Below are 22,951 nucleotides of genomic sequence, written 5' to 3'. Positions count from 1 at the left end.
CGACACGTGCAAACAAGCCTCTTTTTTAATACATGAATCTCTACAACTCCAAAGAACAGTTCTGCAACAATATGTAATACATGCATACTGACGGGTTTTAAATGCTTCGTATTTAACTTTCTTTTCATGTTTTTTTCCTTCTTTTTTTTTGGGGTGGGGGTGGGAGCGATATAGGGAAGACAAAAATAAACAAACACTCAAGACCCAAGCAAACTGTGTTGTTGAGATCTGTATTTACACTAAATAGAGGCTCAAAGTCCATATGTCGATATTCACCACAACATGTTCAGATAATTCACAATGGCAAAGTCCGTGATATTGGGCTTGTTCTGGTGAAGTGTTCTCTTGAGTGACTTAAAATTAAATAGGGGTACCACAGAGAAGATACAAAGACAGATCCTCTCTCTTCTCCGTGTGAAGGAGAGAGAAGGAGAAAGAGTCTTTCTGCTAAATTCAACAGGCTGGTATGAAAGCACAGTGATTAAACATAGAGAGAGAGCTGATTTCAGGTTTGGATAGCTTCATGTTGGAGCACATCCCTGAGTACTGGTCACAAAGCGACAACACGTGATTGCCCTCCTGTGGTCAAGGAGGACTTCACAGTCATGTTAAAATTAATTAATCAAATAAAACAGCAATTACAAAGTAACAACTATTAGATACTGTGCCTTTATCATTCAATGCAATAACCTTTCAGTCCAGTTTAATAACACATTTCTGCAAGTGGATTACTTACAAAAGTCATAATATATTGTAAGAAAATAAATAATCCATTACATTAGTGCAATGCACCGGCCCTCTCAGCGATCACACTCCACGACCAAAGCACATTATCCTGCTCACGTTTCATGTCCACACACTTTAAAGCAGAGAGATTACACATACTGTCATACTGTTGGGAGTCATGACTCTGTGAGCCATTGTAGCAAATACCACAGAAAATTAACAACGAGAAGTTCAGAGTGCAGATGATGTCACAACTATTTACCACAGCTTGAAGCTTATATTTCACTTGCATAACAGGAGTCCACTCAACAGTTCCAGGCAGGATATTTACACAAGGCATACAGAGGAGCATCCTGTCTCAAGACGCTCAGTCAAAAACGACAGCAGCTTCAATAATGAATTCCCTTTAGTGTGGCACTTCCCAGACCAGCTGCTTGTTTGTCTGCCAGACAACCATGATCCAGCCTGAACATGGCTTCCACAATAACAACTTCTGGTTGAGCCTCTCCCCCTCTGTACTTCCAGGTCCGTATGACAGTGGGAAGGGAAGCGGCGGGGTGCCGTGCTGAGCCATGGTAAATGGAGCCGAGCCAATGCTCCTTAAATTCCTCCCGTGGTTGGCAGAAACAGATGGGAGGTTGCGGGATGGGTAAACTGGGGAACAACGTTGAATCACGAGGCCTGGGGATGGTTTCATCCCGTCTCAAAGCTCCGTGGTCTCCCAGCTCACCTCCCGCGGAACCTGGCGTCATTTAGTCCCAGTGTGGATGACGGTAACGGTGGAGGGTCGGGGCCGCGATGATTCGGCCACGACCGACGGTTCCTCACGCACGGTAGAGGGAGCATCAGAGTCCTGACTGTACACTTTAACAGCAGATGGCAATGGAGCTATTGGAGAACCTGTGGAACAAATATAAGAATATAATATAAGGACCTGGTTATCATTAACTAATTTCTGTTTAAAAGTAGATCATTATTATTTTCAATAAATCATATGAAAAGACCAAAACCAACAATGTGTTAGTCCATCTCATAAGGGTTCTTACTTCACTGGTCTGTCTACAGCTCAGCCCTGAGCCCACTGGCTCCTAATGAAGATGTAAATCTTAAAATATATTTTTATATATTATATTTCAAGGGCTAAGTAATTCCTGAAAACAGCTGGGCACTGTAGTTTTCAGCAAAGTTTACACAAACAGGAGTAAACAGTGAACATTTTGGGACTATTTTTAGCAGTGGATTGATACACATTTTGTGACCATGTCCATTGTAATGAAAACATGTCAGCTGGTGCAACGACGTGGCCCAGTGCCGAGTAAGAACAGCTGGAATATTTCCATCTTGACAAAAGTAAGTAGGTGTGTCTGAAAGCTCAGGGAAAAGCCAGTAAGTTGACCTTGAGTTAACATTATTTTCTAAGACATGCAAATTGTCAATCACGGCATATTGCACACTGTCACTATTAAGTTTTGTGATATACTACTGTATACACTAAGGTTGAAATTGATTATATTAATATTACATTAATTATTGTTTGGCCCTATATAGAATAGTTTCATGCTTAATAAACTAATAATTAATTACTAATCTATAAACCAGTAAGTCTATAAAGTGAGAAAGTGGTGAAACTTCCTACAGTCCAAAGTGACATCTTCTAATTGCCTGTTTTGTCCAGAACCAAAATCTACTCAATTTATCACTAAACAAAGAAAGGCAGAAAATTTTCACATTTGAAAAGCTGGAACCAGCAAATGTTGATAAAAGCTCTGCCAATCAACTAATCAATTACTCAACTAATCATTTCACCACTGTAACACAGTGATAAAATGAGTATGAAATAAGCTTTTTCAGAGGTGTGGTGTTGGAATAGAGCTCAAAAATCTTATGTTGAACTAAACACCACAGACACGCTGTGGCCACATGTCTCACGTCAAACCCAGTTATGTCTGTTTAATTGAAAATTACACCTCAAGAGCTTTTTAAACTGTTGCCAATTAGCGCGATGGAGGGGGGCATGGGAGTGAACAGAGCTCATCGGAGTGCAGAACTAAAAGATGGACATGTCCATGTCTACAGAGAGCGTCTGAAGTGTCACTCACAGTCCTTCAGGGAGAGCGGGGCGCAGTCCACAGACTGGCTCTTGGCTGGAGCTCGGCTCTGAGGGTTGGACACGGAGTTGTTGCCGTGGACGCTGCTGCCAAAGCTGGTGCCCAGTTGCAGGCGCCTCATGTGGCGGATGACAGCCGTCGCATTAAAGGCTTGCTGTGAAGGGAGGGTGTAAACAGACAAGTGTAATACCAGGGACAGGTTCCTGGGGAAAGACGTGCATGCTTTTGCATTTCAGAAAGATGGAGAATATTGTGTGTGTTGTGTCCTTTTTTTTTTTTTATTAAAGTTAGTTGTTTTTAGTAAAATCTCTCTTGTCTTGTACTCACCCTCCATTTGCTTTTGGCAAAGTTTTTGCGCATCTGTCGACTGACTGACTCATGTATGTTCTTGCAGAGAGCTGTGTCTCCAGCAATCCTGAAAATGAAAGTCAAGTTCTTTTATTTCATGTAAAATACAGTTCACACCTACAGACACACCACGGCACAAGTGATTTATATTTGTATCTGTAATATGTTGGAAAACCATCCTCATGCTGATCCCATCATTTATTTTCATTCTGCTTAAACATCTGTGATTGATGGAGCAATGTTTTTTGCAGAAGCACACACACTGTATCACGCTCTGTCACATTCATCATAATATCTCTGTATGAAACCTTGTCAATGAAAGCCATTTCTCTCTGTTATGACACCTGTTACCGGTGTCACAAGCCACATATTTGTATCAGGAGGACCACCTGCCCAGGACCCGAAAGGCCCATTACTGGCTAACAGACTTATTCATATTGGCCACTTCAGCTGGAGACAGCAGCCCACGCCGGCTCGCTCTCGTTAGCGCCGGCTAAGGCCTGGGAAGACATCCTAATTGTTCATTAAAGCTTCCACATTCTTCAAGGATCCTTCAGGACGCCAGCCACTAATTGGAAGCCATTTATTCAGCAGATTTCTCTGCGAGGGCTGGCGGTGCCGAGGCAGAGGTGGGTTCGCGGCTTGGAGCCATGGCGACAGATGACAGTGGGAGGACATGCTCTCTATGACAAATGCGTAAGCCTGGCAATCTGCGTCATACTGCTGTTTAATCGCACCGAGCTGTGTGGTTCCCTGTGATTGTCTGGTTGGGGCGCAGCGTGGCGGTTAGTTTCTCACCAGGGGTGCTGAAGAGCCTGGTCACATGTGAATCTCTTCTCTGGGTCCTTCTCCATTAGGCAGCTGATGAAGTCTTTGGCTATGAAGGCAATTAAAAAAGGTCAAGAGCACATCCAAGAGAGAACATGTTCCTCACTCTGCTGAATGACGGAGGGGTTCCTCTGTCTGGGGTTTTTTGTATATTGTACAGATTGTAAAGCCACTTGAAGCTCATTTGTGATTTGATATTGGACTACACTTGACAAACAATTATGTGGAATTATTAATCAAAAGTCTTTAACGCTGTCCTTCTCTTTATTGCTCTATTAAATTTTTGTTGCCTACTATGGAGCCTGAAACCTGACGAAAGACAATAGAAGGTTATCCTCTGTGGCAATGCTAGAAATTAGTACGTCACAAAATAATGCAAACATAAAAGAGTTAAGTAATTAAAATGCAGTGTAGTCGAGCAGTTTAAAAGACGTAAGATGCAAAAACAAACAGAAGTTTATACGGTGATGTTACAGCAGCATGTGGTATATGGGTGTGAGTATCATCACCTGCACTGACTGATGTAGTTTCATGAAGGCAGGCAGAGAGCTGAAATGGCTGGTGCTCAGTGTGTTTAGCTACCGATGTGTTCATGTAAGCAAGCTAGCCAAGTTAGTTCTCTCATTCACACTAGTGTGTGCTCAACACCGACATCAGCTGAGTCTCTGCCCAACAAATACATGAGCGTCTCAAAATCCTATCATTCTTAGGAAAGTGGAAATGTTGCATCGAAAGAAATTGAAATTAGATGAATTAGTGAAATGTGTGCCAAGACCCCCCCCCAAAAAAACAAACAAGATGAAAAAATAAATAGCTGAGAAATAGAAGAACTGACTAGAGGTATATAATTTTATTTTGAATATTAATATATAGTCATGTATTTGTTTATATTTTTTTAAATTAGACTTAATTTTTCCTTTCACTGCTTTTAGTCAGTTTCGGGGCCCCAGAATTAAATTTGTTGTGATGACATGATAAGGGAACTACAGGATCTGCAAAACAGAAGTGACATAATTTATTTCAATTCATCACTAACACAGACACATACAGTATGTCGTCGCTCACCGGAGTCTGATATGTCATCCCAGTACGGCGCATCAAACTCATAGTCCGCCTTGAGAATCTGCTCAAAGAGCTTTGAGTCGTTCTCGTCATAGAAAGGAGGGTAGCCGCAAAGCCTGAGAAGATGAAGATGGATGATTACACAACAGCAGTCTGTGTGAGTGCCGTCACCCATCGGATGTTAGGAACTTTAACCCAAATCTAAACAGGATTTGCTGCAGCCTAATCTCATTCACTGGCAGTTTGATTTTTCATATAGCATGCAACAGGAGACGGTTCAGAGGGGATTAAAGAGACTACATGAAGACTAAGAGGGAAAAAAATGGAACAAAAACAGTCCATTTTCATATGATATGGAAAAAATGACATGGAAATAGCAGATATGTGACATAAATCCGTGCTGTATATTTTAGCTTCAGATTATGAAACAATATTAAATCATCCCATAACGAACACACAGAAGCCTCATTTGTGAAGGTATCCACTTGGTTACCTTAAAATTCATTCCTCCTGATGAATGAATAATGAGACCAAGGATTTTCTCTTTGCTAATGAGCGACACCACTTTACTTAATTAGTTTAACGGCTTTGTGTAACACTTTCCACTAAAAGCTGTATAGGCTCTGTAAAATAGGAACAGCAGCTGTAGGCATCCCTCACGCCAGTCTTCGAGGTGCATGCTGCGATCGGATGGCTGGCATTACATTTACGGTTTCTAGAGGATGAATTGAAGACACTTTGACAATCCCAAAACTTTTCATCGTCACAAAATTTCACTATCCAGTACTTTAATTCATGACCAAACAACTGCAGAACTAAAGACACTCCCCTGAGCCTCAGTTAACCTTTGTGTTTAGCGCCAATTAGCAAATGTTAGTGCAGTAACACACTACATACTACATACTAATTGTCAGAGTGCTTTTTTTAACAGGTAGTATTTAAAAACAGGAAATTATACAATATATGTGACTCTGGCTGTGAATTGAACTGCAACTTTAAAAACAACATTTAATACCACATACTAAAACCTGCTTAATATCAGTATGTCGTATGAAACTTTTGTGTCGATTCCAATCTTGTTATCCGTTTTATGACATTTGTCTTTGTTTTATTTCTCAGGGCACTCTTGATAAATCTCAGTGGTTTCCTGTAGAAGGTTCCTGGTGGTTTCTGATCTGAACGATGGTTTTTCTTTTTAAAAAATGGTTCAAATACACAAAATAAGCTGCAGTTAATGACTATATTTATGTTTAAAATGGCAGTACTCACAGAATATATGCGATGACTCCAATAGACCAGCAGTCCACAGCTTTACTGTAGGGTTTCTGAGCTAAAACCTCAGGGGCTGGAACAAGGAAATATTTTGTTTAAATGGTCAGACAAACTAATATTCATGTAGTGAAATAATACAAACAAATTTCAATCGTTCGCTGCGACACTGAGGCTGGAGAAGAATGTGAATGTTTGGTGGTTTGCCTGTAGCAGATGGCTAAAGTTAACCTGTGGCTACTGGCAGATTGGATTAGGTCATGTTTATCCAACTAGAGCATCTAATTATTTCAGAGCAAGTTTGCACGAGAGCTCAGAGGGCATCCTCACCCACGTATCCTGGAGTCCCACAGGCGGTTGCCATCACGTCCCCTGTTCCCTCCATCTTTGACAGGCCAAAGTCACTGATCATGATCTTTGACTCATCATGAGGACTGAAGTACAGCAGGTTCTCAGGCTGCAAACAAAATAAAGAGTCAATCTATGTGCCTTTGCTTGTATGTCTCTGCTTATCCATATGAGCTTATGTATTTTTCCCATGCACATTCATTCCCCGCAGACAGTAAGATCTCGTTCAAGAGTCGAGGGTGTTTTATGGCTCATCCAAGAGGCTTCAGCATTTTTACTGAGAAGGAAAATCCCTGACGTTTAACCTCTGTGGGTGCTCCACACAGAGAGCTCATGTAATATCACTCTCACAGGTTAAATAGCAGGGATTTCCCCTCTCAGTAAGACTGAAGAGTTCTCCCTTGTTGAGTGGCAAAAACATTTTTAACTCTTCAACAACAAATACAGTGGATTCTGTGAGGAACTGTGACTATCTAATACTGGTTTACCTTTAGGTCTCGGTGCACTATGCCCATGGAGTGCAGGTAGTTGACTGCGTCCAAAACCTGCCGAATCAGACGGCTGGCATCCATCTCTGTGTAGAAGCCCTTTTCAACAATACGGTCAAACAGCTCACCTCCAGACACCCTGTCAGCACACGCAGAAAACAACAGAAGTCTAAAAACCATAATGAAAAAGTTGATTTATGTAGCACTTATAAAAAATCTGTGACTGTGAAGTGCTTCACAAAAGGCAGGCATCCGCAAAAATCATTAGAAAAATTCTTGACAAAACTGCAAGAAAAAAAAAAGGATAAAATAAAATAAACACACACACACATATATATATATATATATATATATATATATATATATATATATATATATATATATACATATACACACACACACACACACACACACACATACACACACTTCTTTAGTTACAGTACATTGGAGCACACACAAATAATTGTTTTCATATAAAAAGACACTGTCTACAAACTGTTCAAGTGTTTTCCATTTCCAACAGAAACACCTTACACCCAGCCGTAACAATTCTGAAACCAAGACCGAAACCGCAATACAAACATCCACGACCTCTGTTGTGACACAGGAAGACCCCCACCCCCATTTCATTTCACATTTAACACTACAACACATGTGAATCACAAAATCCTTCTTCTATATAAAGTTAGGGCAGGCTGTATATTTTGTAAATATTACACACTACACCTATTTTCTCCCAACTGCGTGTGTCACGAGACTATTTGGTCCAATCGTGAGCAAGTGATCACGTGTGAGGTAAAACTTGGGCAAGTTTAATTAGCTCAAGATGGATAATAACTCTGATTACAGAGCCCCCGAGCACATTCAAGTCAGCAGTGAGGGAACATTTTGGTTACCCACCGCCCCCCAAAATTACATAAAGCTCCCAATGTTACATTTTCTTTCCCTTTCAAAACAGCAAATTTCTCCAACATGCATCCGAGAGCTTTTGTACTCATGTGTACCTGCTCTCAGCCTTGGCATCGACATCCTCTGATCTGGACCTAAGCAGATTTTCTCTTTGCTGTCAGTGCGCCCTAAGCTCTAAAACAGCCTCCCTGTTTAAATCTACCACAGGGACTTTCTTCAAATCTCTTCTAAAGTTACATTTTCACACACATGCATTTCTGTACCAAGTGAGTAAGTTGTCATTAATTGGAAAACTTCTTCTGCTACATCCGTTATAAACACTGCACATTTTACCCAACTACTTTCAGTAACAAAAGGGAAAAGACACAACGGGTGACTCATATTAAGTTGAGCATCAATTATGAGAATGTGCCTGCTTTTACAGATGGCTCGCAATCACCATTTTCATAAGTGATGCTTCAAGGTCACATGACGCACCTTTCAGAGGTGAACAAAGGGCAGATATTTGCTGCCTAAATTGCTGGTGCATTAGTCACAAACACTGTGAAATTATGTGTCGGGGAAAAGGGCTGCAGACATGATGACGACCAGACAAAGGAAAATGGTACTGGCAGAGAGAAGTAGCTGCCACCTTCACCAACACTGACAAATACATTTAGCAAGATAGTTGCTACATAAATAACACTTGAAGGAACTTAAGGTTTTGACAGCCTCCACACAAGCTCAAGCTCAAGCTTTAAGATCTTAAAGGAAAAGTTATAGGAAATACTCTTATGTCCTTTCTGGCTTAGAAGTAGATGAGATGATCAATACTTCCCTCATATCTGTACAGTAACTATGAAGCTGGAGCTGGGAGACAGTTAGCTTAGCTCAGCTTAGCACAAAGACTGGAAATAGGGGGAAACAGCTAGCCTAGCTCTGTCCACAGGTAACAAAAGCCACCAACTCCTCTAAACCTGGTTCACTAATTAACAAGTTGTATTGTGTTTAATAACAAAAGTGTAAAAACGACAAGTTTTAATTTTATGTAGGACTATGTACCAGTGATGAAGAGCCTCCTCAATATGAACACAAATTAAAACAATTCATTATCAGTAATATTCATCTTTATTGATGTCATATATATATTTTTTTTTCTAATGTCATACAAAATGAGAGAGTAGAAAGCCTGTGTTACTTCTGGCTTCCTGCATTGGAAACACAGTCGCAGCTTAAAATCATTTTTTCAAGCATCGGACAGAGTGTTCAGACAAGTCTTTGAGGCGTCTGGAAATGTCTTCAGAACTACAGTGAGTGTGTAACAATCGTCTGGGTTTTTCAAACATCTCCAGGTACAGTTATGTGCTTCGCTATGTGACTCGAATGTAATAATAACACCAGAAGGGAAACAAACCACAGCTCGTTGTTACACTGCGGTTCGAGGTGCAGGTGGGCAGATTCTTTTTTTACTTCAGACAGACGCGGCCTCGCTTTTCCCACTGTTTCCAGTCTTAACACTAAGTCAAGCTACGCTAACTGCCTCATAGCTCCTGCTTCACATTTCCTGTACAGACATGAGAGCGGTATCAATCTTCTCATCAAAGACCTGTCATCAACAAAGTCAATAAGCTTATATTTCAAAATGTCAAATCTTAGTCCAACATGGCAGTTATATCTTTTATTGTTCAATTATAAACTCTGTGGCGTTACATCTATACGTTTAATACAAAGACTTGTTCCTTTTTAAATCATCACTGCATTCGCTCAGACACGCAGGTGAGGGCAAAAATGCCTCTAGGACATTACAGACGCTTATTCAAGCAAAAAATGCAACACATTATCCAAATGACAGGCCAAATGGGAGACAAAGGGCTGACCCAAACAAACAAAGTGGTGGGTTGATGTACTTACAGCTGCATTATGAGGTACAGGTGGTTTGAGCTCTCGTAGATGTCCTCCAGAGCAACGATGTTCTCATGCTTTATCCTGGAGAGGGAGAACAGAAAATTCACTTTGCTTGCTCTCAACCTCCTCACAGGCCAACGATGAGCTGCAATTAGCCTTTTGTTTTGTTAAAATGATGCCCTGCTGCCTGAAAACAAATTTGTTTTCTGTTTCTGTTTGTGTTACAGCACATTGCCTGTGTTTGCACTTCACGTGTGTGTGTGTGTGTGTGTGTGTGTGTGTGTGTGTGTGTGGGTGTGTGTGTGTGTGTGTGTGTGTGTGTGTTTATGCACCTGTGTATCTTCTCCACGCTTGTCAAAAATGAACCTGGCAAAGCATATCATTCACACAGGGGAGAAAACCTTTTGTGTGTGATGGAGAACGAGGGGAATTCTTATAGGATGCTAATCAATGAGTCATGAAGCAGCAACCCTCGTCAGCAGGAGCACCTGAAGAAAATAATATAGGATGGATCAAGATGCTGGGAGTCTGTGTCCAGGCAACCAACCAACAAGGTTTTAGTGAAAAAAAAAAAAAACACACAGCCTCTGCAAGGAGATATGCAGATGACAGCGCGTGTTCAGAAAGGCAGGTGGCTGAAAAAGAAAAAGGTGGGGGTGGAAGAGGAGGCGGGGAGAGAGTCTCAAAGGACTAAACAATCTCTGCAACTTCCTTTTTAAGTCCAGAATGAAGATTAAGGTTGCAGTTTGAGGGCTGTTAGAATAACAGACACAAGGAAAGAGGGAGATAAAAGAGGGAGAAAAAAAGAGGGAGAGAGAGAGAGAGAGAGAGAGAGAGAGAGAGAGAGAAGGAAGTCAAAGGATAGCAACTGTAGCCAAGCAACTACACCCAACAACTGGCGTTCTCACTTCAAGAGTGACTGATGACTGAGCTTCTCGGGGGAATTACCCATCAGACCCTGGAGGAGGATGGAGTGTCACCTGGTGTCAATGCAATCCTATCATACCCTGTGTAGGTGTGTGTGAGTGCGAACACTGTGAAGACCCAAAATGGTGGGTAGATGAGATTCGACAAGGAAGTCACTTAAGCCTGACAATGACTGTTAAATAAACTGAGTGGTACCAGCATCCCAACTCTGAGTCAATACTCAGAGTGGAGAGAGACAGAGAGACACACACACACACACGCGCGCACACGCACACACGCTTTCCCCCCGCTGAGGATGACGCAAGGTGGTGACCCTTTCTTAAGTGGTGTTCTTCTGCAAACTCCCCCGTGGCTCAGTCAGGCGGTACCTACTTCCTAAGCACGGCGATTTCATTTTCAATGCTAGTCTCCTTCCCCTTCAGCGCTTTCTTTGGGATGCACTTGATTGCCACCATCTTTCCCGTGGCCTTCTCCCGAGCCATCACCACTTCGGAAAATGCCCCGCTGCCAGAGAGAAAGAGAAACATGTTAGTCCTGCTTGATATGTGTTCAGGCAATATTGACAGAGAAAACCTATCGTCAGTGAGCAGACAGAGGGCACTCGGAGGCAGACAGGCCAGAGTACACAAACAGCATATTGTGAATATTTACTGAGAACTGGCAAAGTCCCCCTCTATGGCCAGCAGCCTTCTGCGTTGGCTTACGCCTGGTGCTTGTGTGCAGCCAAAAGCATGGCAAACACTTTTAAAACACCCATTTAGGACGGCTGATAGCGTGTCTTCCTCGGCCATCTGTCTCCATACATGAGAGCCTTTAAAAACAAATACTGAATTAAGGGAATATTTGCTCAAGCAATCTGTATCTGTTGCTATGATACAACATTCAGTCCACCTTAATAAATCTCGCTGAGCACGCAGCATGATTGCTTTTTACCCCCCCTCCCTGCTTCTCTTTTCATTACACACCTTCGCAGGCACCTTTTTACTTCCATGAGTCCCGAGGGTGGTTTGATGTGAAGATCCTAAAAAAAGATGGATGATTTGAAATTCTCTGGGTCACGGTCACTGGACCGATGATAATGTGCTCTGAAACACTACATTAAAGTTTGATCAACTGATGAGTTGATGGCTCTGATGGAGGCTTACCAAAACATGTCAGGATAAGAAAAAATGGTCATGTGAACCAGAGTGTTGTGATTTGTTTTATGTTTCTGGATTCATATAGTATCATCCCTGGTCATAGCTTCTTGATCAGCACTGAGCAGCCAAGACACATGGAGTTTTCCACTTGGATTACTTTACTTTTGTCTGTTTATTGTCTCTTCTGTTTTTTGCTGACATGATATTATAATATAATATATATAATATTTTCATTTAACAAAACATACTGCCTCCTGCAGTATAAGCGGCCTGTCGGAACGTCATCAGTCATACAAAAAGTGATGTGGAGAAACACACCTGAGGTGAATCACCACCTCACAAACAGCAAGACGGCCGGCATCAAAAGGTCCATTATGTTCTCAAAGTGTAATCAGTTCCGCCCGACAGGCTCTAAACTCAGCGCTGCTTGCTGCACTAAGTCCCACCGTGGCCATCAAATCCACGCTAATCCCTCACTCCACCACCGCACAGGGAGTGGGGGGGGGGGGGGGGGTCAGCCAGAGCCACGACACACAAACACAGACTGTGCACCAACACACTACCTGGTCGCAGAGCCACACAGCAAACAAACAGAAGTGAGGGGGCTCGGAGCGCACGCCCTTCTGACTTTGACCTCATTCTGGCATGTGGGACAATATGTAAATTCAAGGGCTTGTGTAAGAGAGTTGGTGCAATACTTGCTGGCTTGTTACAGCACACACACACACACACACACGCACGCACGCACGCACGCACGCACGCACGCACGCACGCACGCACGCACGCACGCACGCACACACATCTTCCTAGCGCAGCTGTTGCCGTGAGGACAATGAGCATAATTTTTCTATTCAGCACATGCGGCCGACTCCTACAGCTGTGCGGACATTAAGAACAAAATTCCTCTACCAGCACGTTGAGCCTGTCAAGCAACTCTCTTGCACGTTTTTTCAGAGCACGCTTTGTGCTTTCTGCAGCAGGAGACACACGTTGATATAAACCACAGGAAACCTGTGAACTGACAAAGAGGTTGGTTAGAGCCTATAGCACCATTTCTGCCCCCCCCCCCCACCACCACATTGACAAGCAGCAACATCACTTCCTGTGAATGACAACATGACAGAATCCAAGCCTGTGACTTCCCTTGCTCTGTCAATGCATTAGGCATGATAAACTGTGCTGCAAGCCCTCAAAGCATTCAGTCTATTAATTCACAATTCACAGAAAAGAAAGGGTGCGATGTCTGCCGGAGACATGCATATGGTGATGCTGCCGCCCACATGTCCTATCTGCACATACATACACACTCTACAGCTGAAATGATTAGTCAATCGAAATGCCAGTGACTTTGATAATTGATTTCATAATGTCATTTTTGAAGCATTAATGCTGAACATTTGGTGGTTCCAGCTTTTTAAATGTGAGGATTTAGTGTTTTCTTTCTCATGCCACAGTAAATGAAATGTGTTTAGATTTCTGATACCTGCTCAGACAAATAAAGAAATCTGAATACGTCACTTCTGCCTCAAAGTTTTCACAACTTTATAATATTTCATCGACTCATCGATTAATCAGGAACATAATTTGCAGATAAACTGATAATAAAAGTACTGGTTAGTTGTAGCTCTACACAAGTGATCAACTTATGCGATATCCAACAAACCAAATTCATCCCTAGAATAATCCTTGGCGTGCTCTGAGGCAGCATTAAATAATGAGAGAAAGCTCCATGTGAACTGGACCCTTTATTGAAGCACATCTCATTCTATTAAACAAAATGAATGATGATTGTATGACTGCAAAATGTTTCCAGTGTCACTGACTGCACAACCAAGTCAGCACCCTGACTCACTCGGTTCAATAATAACAGTTGATGATTTTAAGTTCTTCCCAGTGTGTGTGTGTGTGTGTGTGTGTGTGTGTTGTGTGTGTGTGTGTGTGTGTGTGTGTGTGTGTGTGTGTGTGTGTGTGCAGCCACACAACACCACCACACTATGTGCAGGTTAGCGAAGCCAAACCAGCTTACTAAAGTGAAATGTGAATGTGGGCTGTGCTCTGTGTGAAAACGGCGGCCGGTGCTGCAGAAGCAAAGCAAATGAAACTTGTTGAGGCCTTCGACCTCAGCTGCTCATCAGTGGCGATTATGAAAATGCAGGGCACTCTTGATGGACGAAGTTGTTCTTTTTTTGATGGAGGGGGTGGGGGGGTCTTTGTGACTGAGGCTGGCTTATTGACATTCACAGGCGCTGCATGTTTTGTGGTGCTGCTGAGTAATCACACTGAATCATCTTGTGTAAGATGCATTACAGCAGCTCGTTACGCAACATATGGGATGGAAAAGTCGGAACTTGATAATCCAGGTAGAGCTACTGTCGGTGTAGCCTACTCTGCTCAAAGTCACCCTCCGACGGTGCAACAATAACTTCAGCCAGAAATCTGACAGATGATGATGCTGTGAAAGGATTTAAGTAAAACTAATTTATACAGTTAAAGTTAAAGATACTGAATAATTGGGAACAACTGGGATTTACATTTACTCATTTGACTCATCATTTACTTTTACATGCTTGTCCAGTAAACATACTTTTACACATCTGAGCTAAGATTTGTCACATTAGGGAATGAAAGTTGTATTGGCAGCAGATCGTTTTGCAGTTACACAAAATGCTTATTTTTAACGGACCTCACACCACCATCTGCTCAGCTGTGATATGCTACTCTGTCTACTCAGAGTTTTGTAAACTACAGTGTCAGCCAGAAAAACGATGTAAAAAATTACTATTTACTCATTTTTTAACTTAACTTACGTATTATTCTCATCAAGATCTGGAATATACCGAAACCACTATAAACTGGCTGATACTGGATTATTGAGGCCAATACCGATATCAAGAGTGAAGTTTTTTTTTTTTGTTGTTTTTTTAAATTTGATAACAATACAAACGAGCTGATTGTCTCTGGTGGAAAAACTATGTAATAATGTAACTGTTTGTGAATTACCTCAATATTTGGCATTTCTATACTGCAATTTCTTGTTTCTTAATGGCCGACATACAGTATAGTCTGATACCAATATATCTGCAATAAGCTAATACGTACCAATTCATCAGTATAGATCCGTACTGCATTACAAGTAAAAGTCCTCCATTCAAAATGTTACACAAATTATACAAGTATTATCTGCAACATGTAAAAAAATATAAGTAAAAAGTATCAAAAGTAAAAGTACTAATGATGAGAATGTGCCCTGTCTGTGTAATATTACTGCACCGCACTTTACATTATTCAAATACTGTTACTGGTGCATTAACAATCAAGTAGCATTTTAAAGTTGTGGCTGGCCGAGGTGGAACTAACTTTAACTACAAACTGTTGGTAGTTTAATCATCATATTTTATAAGTTGATCCCATTTTATGTTAAATCCTAATCTGTTAAGTATCGAGCTGAAACGATTGATCCAATTAATAGATTGGCAGCTATTATGATAATCAATTAACCTTTCGGCTCTAGGGGTGGCAATGCCAGTTGGTCAGTCCACCACTTTGGTCCAGACTGAAATCAACAACTCTTCGATAGATTGGAATGAAGTTTTGTACAGACATTCACGCTCAACTCAAGATGAATCCTACCAACTGTGGTGATCTGCTGACTTTTCACTTTTCCAGTGACATTTGATTCATGACCAACTTGCAAAACTAATGACATTCCCATCAGCCTCAGCTGTACTTTGACTTTAGTGCTAATTACCAAATGTTAGCATGCTAACATACGAAGCTACGGTGTTGAACATGGTAAACGCACAGAGCTGCTAGCATGGCTGTAGACTCTTAGTCTTGTTGAAGTAAAAATACCCAACACTTGCTGGTTCTCACATATTATTTGGTTTTAGTGGTGGTTGGAAAAAATAAGTAATTCAAACATCTTGGTCTTCAGGAACATTGAGATTGCCATTTTCTTTTGCTTTTTATTGACATTTTACAGGCCAAATGATTAATCTAAAAAATAATAAATCAATCGATATTCAGAATGACTTAGTTGCAGGCCTATGAAAATGTCAAATAAATGCAGTGGAGTAAAAACTATGTTAGCCCCTGGCATCTAGTAAAATGAGAGGACTGCAGACGTACCATATAATGGTTATTTATTTCACCACAGAGATGATTTAACCAGTTTGGTTTGTTCGCAGCTTTGATCCTCAGGACACTGGTTGTCTGTTCCAGGTAGTAAACAGCATTGATCTTTTGCTGCAGAGTTAAATGAACTCTGATAATATGACTAGAATGAAATCCAGCAGCTCTCACAGTCCTGACGACTGAAGCTGGAAACCATTAAACACCAACACACACACACACACACACACTGGACCTGAGGCTAGTTTCCAGGAATGTGCACTTTCTGTTCACCAGACTGTTGATCAAACAGATGAAGATGGAGCTGATATGATCTAATGTCACTCATAAACAAATAAAAAGGAAAAATTATCCCAATCTCGAGGGAACTATTTGGCAGAAACCCGTTTGAAGCCACGAACCAGCCTGTCAGAGAGAAGTTGAATTATTTTAATGGGGTGATAACTGCCTCCTGTGCTCTGATACTGGGTAGTCTGGTACACTTCAACACTCTTTACACGCTGGCTCTGTAGGCATTCACTGAGGCGAGAGGGGGATGAATACAAATGGAGACTCAGGAAATTACTACGCACACAACAAACTACGCATTATCTTGGCAAATTATTTCACTCTCCATCATTGCAGTCCGTGACAAAGTATGTCCTCCCACACTGAACTGAGCTGGAGGACAGTGGTGGTGGTGGGCAGTAGGTAGTGTCTTCATCAGAGGGAGCAACCAAGGACTTCCACCATCCCAGTTGCCTAGCTGCCATTTTCACTGCTTTCAGGCTGCTTTTAAGGACCTCACTAGTCTCTACACAAGCTGTGTGTCAGAGAATGATCAATGCATGGAGGCAACAGCAAACACTTTCATGCATCCACAGATGAGCGGGGCTTTCTCAGAGCAGGGTCAGTTTAATATTGGTTGTAGAAGCTTCTTTATTTATTAATATAAAACTGAGAAAAAGGCAAGTTTCCTCTTAGTTAGACTCAGATAAAGATTGTGGCTTCACGGGGCAAAAGGTGACATGAATGAGTCAGCTGTTGCTCAGCTCTGTCCGGCCCTGCAGTGGGAGCTGACAGAGGACAACTTTGGCACTTTAATCTCAGAGAGTGGGATTCTGAAACTACACGACAAAGCACTTAGAAAGGATCAAATTGGAAAGCATCATTTTTGGACAGCTTTTAAGCCACTATATTTAAACAGATAAAATAAGCCAACACTAAAGTTATTCACCTGACCTGTACTGGATTTTTGAGGCAGTTAGTGAAATTTGAGAGTTTAGAAATCCGTTCACTTCACTTGACACTGCAGTTCCCTCAGCTCTAGCTCAGAGCGTTTCAGCAGGTTTCGGCTCATTGTTTTGCTTTCTCGGCCCACAACTCCACTGTTTCACTTCACTCTCAAAACTATTTCTAAATGACCTCCAACCTCATACCTCTGGCATTTGTCCGCTGCTGCTTCCTCTTCTTTGTTGGCCAATATAAACTGATAACCACGCATCGATAAGTTAACACTGGCAGATATACTGGATCGGCCCATCGGTAGCACCAATGTGATATGCCGTAATCAGTATCTACAGCAATACTGACCTTTTCTTTGTTTCGGTCATGATGTGACTGATCCACATTGACTACAGTTTTCTTGGGCAGAAATAAACTTCAGTGTTACTGTTACATTTTTAAGTCATGGCTGCTGCCACAGTAGTGCCTCGCCTCATGTTAACTTACATCAGAATTAATATACAGATTTTAAAATCAGAGAAAAACTGGCTTGTGAATGGTACTCAGTATCAGCAGTTAGTCTGAGAGGGAACTGGGACAGAAAAAGTTCGATTAGTGCATCCTTAATCTTAAAGTACTTAAAGTATATTGTTAAAAACAGTATGAGACAAACATCCCCGCTGTGAGTGGTAGCCCTGCCTTATGCCGCACATTTACTGCCCTTTGCCCACTGGGATCTCTGAAGGCGCTTGTGGTCAGGTTAGTTAATTTGCTTCCACAGAGTATCAGCAGCTTACGGGTCTGAAATTAGCCGCAAGACAAGTGGCGGTGTAGGAAGGAGGACCGGCTTCAGCGGCGATGATCTCATTAGCTCACAACATCTAAAGCAAGACAGCATGGGGAAGAAGTGTGGCCAAAGCATTACTGACAGCGCCGCAGGCTTTCTGCTCCCAAACTCCTGCTAATATCTGATCAGTCATAACGTTCACACCGACAGAGCGGCCTCCAGCTGCTGCTGAAATACGATCTTTTCTCTCTGTAAAACGTTCACGCCGATGTTCACGTTTTCAAATCCACACATCGTAACGTTTCAGAAGACCAAATATCACTGTATCAATGCAACTGAACGATGACAGTGAGCTGAAAAAACTGCACCTCTCATGATCAACTCATCCCAGGTTTATGACCGTTGAAATGTGCAGCAGTGTTGGTAAATGTCGGACATTTCAAATCTTAAAAATTTAATTAAGCAGACGTACTTAAGGTATCAATACTACGTAGATTTTGATAAGCGCTTTATAAGTAAAAATTATTATCATTATAAAGAAGTGTACAATACTTTCCTCTGACATGTGGTGGAGTAAAGGTATAAATGAATATAAAATGGGAAGAACTTTGAAGCTGAAAGCATGAAAACATGAGTAAATGTACTTAGTGAGTTTCCACTGCTGGTGTGTGGAGGGCAATGAGACGTTGCAGAGGGATGATCCCTCTTGGACACTGATGGAGATACCTGACGAGGACTCTACAGTTAAAAGTTAGAGCAGGAGGAGGAGGAGGAGGAGGAGGAGGAGGAGGAGGAGGATAATCTGTGTCGCTTCCTCTGACCAACAGTCCTTCTCATCCATTTTTAATCCAGGTAAAGCTGCAGGGCGGCTGGGCTTTTCTGTCCTGGGATGGCCTGTTGTGAACCCCACTCTGCAGCAATGAGGCACTCCCCGATTAAGATGCACAGGAACTGGTAAATGGGGCTTACTTAAAGTCAATCAGGACGAGTACATGCGGTACAATATGTAACATAAGGGCCAAACAGTGACACACTGGCCCCGGAGATGTGTGTTGGGTTGTGGGCGAGGGATCTGTGTTCCTCCAACCTGGCCATTGTGTGGACAGTAAATCACGATGATTCACTGGTGTTATTCAGAGGCTCTTCACACATAAATGAACGCCTTGGGGAAATCAAAACTGCCTCCAGGTAGAAATGTCTGACTGTTTAGTACAACAGCTGAAGTGCGCTTTATGAATCACCAATCTGCATGAGACTTTTATGATGCTGCTGCTCAGGAAAAACAGGTCTGTGGTCACGCTGAGAAGCCTAGAGTTTCACAGAAGATGGAGAGGAAAGCCAAGAAGATGCTGATTATTCTGCTTTTACACATGATGAGGTTGTTCATCTTACAGCAGCAAACCACAACAAGTGTGCCTTATTGTTTATGAATGACCTCCTTCCCAGTTTAGCTACAATCCCAGTGACTAGAGGCCATTTTTTTTACATTTTTTATTTTGCTCAGCTTGTCACCAGTTTCTGAAGCCAAATATTAAAAAAAAAAAAAAAACGCACATTTCCCAAGGGAGACACGGGCCTTCCCAGAATCCCCAACAACACAAACACCACATTAAATTACTCTCAGTCAAGGGAGGAGGGACATGACTTCAGGGGACAAAGACCAGCGGGGAAATGAGAAATATACTCATTAAATGTGTGAACCCACCTAGCAGTCTATCACAATACTGACAGCCTGAGACCAGCTTCCTTTAGCAGATTGGGGTCTTCTATACTGTGGCCCTCTTTCTGCGGCATAACTTATTCAAAGAAGACAAGACACGAAGTCAAGCAGCACTAACAGCAGACCGAAATAAACTCTGGAATTTGCCTCCTCTGTGGTCCAAGGGCAAGAGAAAGACTTCAACCAAAGTGGTCCCTGAACTACAAGAACAAGCCAAAGGAAACGGAGCCGCACAACTCAGTTCTCATAAGAGAGTTTACTGTACAAACAAGTGTCTGTAGCCGCGAGTTGAATCCGTAAAGCCACAGACACGGTGTTTCTTCACAGTCTGTTTCCTCGTTTGAAGAGGAGAGCAAGAGATGGAGCACAGGAGCACATAAAGTCATCACAGATGGTGCTTTAATTTAGGGAGCTGATTTCATCATTTGATTTGTGTATGCAAATAGGCCCTGTTGTCTTTGTCACACTTGTTCTGTTGTACAAAACGACCCCAAACAAATGGCTGCCTGTACAAAGCTCTGTGTACATGCTTCAGCCCTGATCTGATCTGATCTGATCAGTGGGGAGAACAAAAACAGGCTGCAGTAGTTTTTGAATGAAATGTGACATGAACAGAAGCAGGGAGCATTTTTATTATCATCCCCGCTCTCTGAACAATTAACTGATGATGGCCCTGATTTGATTTTTTTTTTTAAATGTCTCTTTTAGCGGGGAGTAAGTTCAAAAGGCCCTTGTCTCTGTCTGTCACCGTCGAACAATTCTCAGTTACTTCAACACATATTCAACAGCTGTCAGTCTGCTTTTGGTTTCCGTTAAACTGCACAATGTGGCATTGTTGTCTGGTGCTAATTCACACAACTGGCTTCAAAGTTTCTAGTCGCCTGCAAACGCTGCGTTATCTTGTTACTCACGTCCCAAGGACTTCCTTGAAGTCAAATATTTTCTTGATGTCATCGACATGCTTTTTCCAAGATCCATCGCTGGACTCGCCGTTTTCTTTCGCCATTTCGCACTGGGGTGGGGGTAGGAGAGGAAGAGACGCTTTCTGGAGGATCACCACAGTCGTCTCATCCAGCCAAAAAAAAAAAAGAAAGAAAAAGAAAGAAAGAAAAAGGAAACCAGCACAAGAAAAGAAAAGTAGCGCACTTCTGTGTTTCGCCAAAGGCTTCCTGGCTGTTTGTCAACGCAGACTATCTTGCTTCCTCAGCCCATGCACGCGGCCAGGCAAGCCCAAGGAGGGGAGGTATGTCCTACCCCGAGAGGTTATTTGACTAATCTGTTTGACGTAGCGGATCCCGAGCCTGAGCTTCCCCACTGTTCAGATCACTGTGACGGGGAAACACTGGCTCTCCCTCCCCCTCCTCCTCCTCCTCTAACCGGGCGGGATTCAGTCGGAGTCAAGCGACGATGCGGTGAGCCGGGGTCGGGCTACTTGCAGGAGGATGACACTTGGCAGTCGCATCAGTGGTGCTGTGCCATGGAGTCGCACCGACCGCCCTGTGGTTGTTATAGCAATAGGAGGAGTGGGAGGTTGCTGCTCCCGCCTATCTATCTGACAGCAGCGTGCACAAGGAGCGATTTAAGTGTTCGCATTGCACCAAATCACCGGCCCGGTGGAAACTCCGGCGGACTGATCGGTGTCAGGGTCTGTCTCAGCTCAAACACATCCTCACGTTAAACCAAGTCTCGTGTTTTTTTGTGTCTGCTCGTTGCACAAACAGATGCTTTCATTTTTAACATGTGTTGAAATGTAAAGGCAGGGGCGTAGCTGGGAGTTATGGGGGCTCATGCAGGTGACCCTTGGTCCCCTTCCACTTTCTTCTATGTTTTGTTTGTTTGGTTGCAGGTTTGCAGAAACCGAGCTGCTTCAAAATCAGAATAAAATGTGAACAAATGTACATTGGGTTTTGAGATATTCTAGTGTAATTCTGTTTTTGTTTCCACCCTCATCTGATATCAACTTCTTCTCAACCATTTTGTTCTGAAGCAATCAAATCAATTAAATAAATACTGGAGCTGCAACAATCAGCCAGTTAATTTATCATTTTAACAGAGAATTAATTAGAGAATTTAATTACCAACCAATATATCTTCAATGCACAGTGTTTCAGTGCTGCTGTTTTAGTAGGTAGATTAACAACGACTCAATAGCTGTGTCCGTTTCATCCTCACTTTTCACCACATTTACTTGTTGATTCAGGCTCTGGGATGATTAGACACCAGACTCAGTCCAAAGCCTCCAAAAGTGCTGATTGGCTCAGCTGTTTCACCAACTGGGAAACAGCAGTTTGTGAGAGCACCAGACTTTTTCCAAATCACTTGACAAAATCTGAGAGAGCAGCGATTCAGCAGCCTGGAAGCAGACCAAGACTATCCTCGAGTAGAAGTGCTGGTACAAGATTGTACTTTTAATGAGGTCATTTCTGTTGTTGCACACAACACCAATACCAATCAAATCTTATTTTTTCCAAATAAGTGATTCTTTATGAAGTGTAAAGTGTAAAAAGCTTTCTTGCAGCTTCAGGGGACAAGCGAACTCAAACTTCAAATATTCTCCCGATGGAAGAATAATTGGCACATTTGAATCATGCCTTTATAAAATGTGTTAAAGACAATATTTATATACACTCAGCTGCCAGTTTATTAGGTACACCTACAGTCTAATACAACAGTCCTGCAATAAATCCTTGAGTTAAATCCTCATTATGTCCAGTTTCTAATGAGACAGCTTTATAGAGGTGTTGACTCAGCTGTGCAGAGAGGTGTGTCTGTTATTTAGCCTAAATTCATTCATGTAACTTATGCATCACAACTCACATGAATTTAACAATTTATCTAGAAAAATTATCAATTTAAATTCAAGCTGTGAAACAGCAGTCAACCAAATTTACTTTGGTTTATCCTCCACTGTGGAGGAAGAACTCACTCCAGTGCAGAAATACTCTGTTACATGTAAAAGTCATGCATCAAAAATATTTACTGAAGCAACAGTACAAAAGTTTTATCATTAACATATATTTAAAGTACCATAAGTAAAAGTAATCATTAGTATATTATGCAGAATGCTCCATTGT

General features: G+C 42.0%; 1 protein-coding gene across 1 annotated transcript; it reads right to left on the bottom strand.

Moving 5' to 3' along the window:
- Positions 1-7: 7 nt before the first annotated feature.
- Positions 8-21,797, bottom strand: camk1db (calcium/calmodulin-dependent protein kinase 1Db). The gene is made up of 11 exons (XM_056387922.1): positions 20,789-21,797; positions 11,270-11,401; positions 9,977-10,051; positions 7,178-7,316; positions 6,672-6,798; positions 6,342-6,417; positions 5,076-5,188; positions 3,981-4,059; positions 3,162-3,249; positions 2,826-2,988; positions 8-1,626 (listed from the first exon to the last, which is right to left on the bottom strand). Exons 1-11 carry the CDS (start codon positions 20,881-20,883, stop codon positions 1,475-1,477), a joined length of 1,239 nt encoding a protein of 412 aa, XP_056243897.1. The 5' UTR covers positions 20,884-21,797; the 3' UTR covers positions 8-1,474.
- Between the last annotated feature and the right edge of the window lie 1,154 nt (positions 21,798-22,951).

Source organism: Seriola aureovittata, chromosome 10, assembly GCF_021018895.1.
Source record: "Seriola aureovittata isolate HTS-2021-v1 ecotype China chromosome 10, ASM2101889v1, whole genome shotgun sequence".
NCBI lineage: Eukaryota > Metazoa > Chordata > Actinopteri > Carangiformes > Carangidae > Seriola > Seriola aureovittata.
Note: the sequence above shows the minus strand (reverse complement) of the source record. Positions and strands in the feature narration are given on the sequence as shown.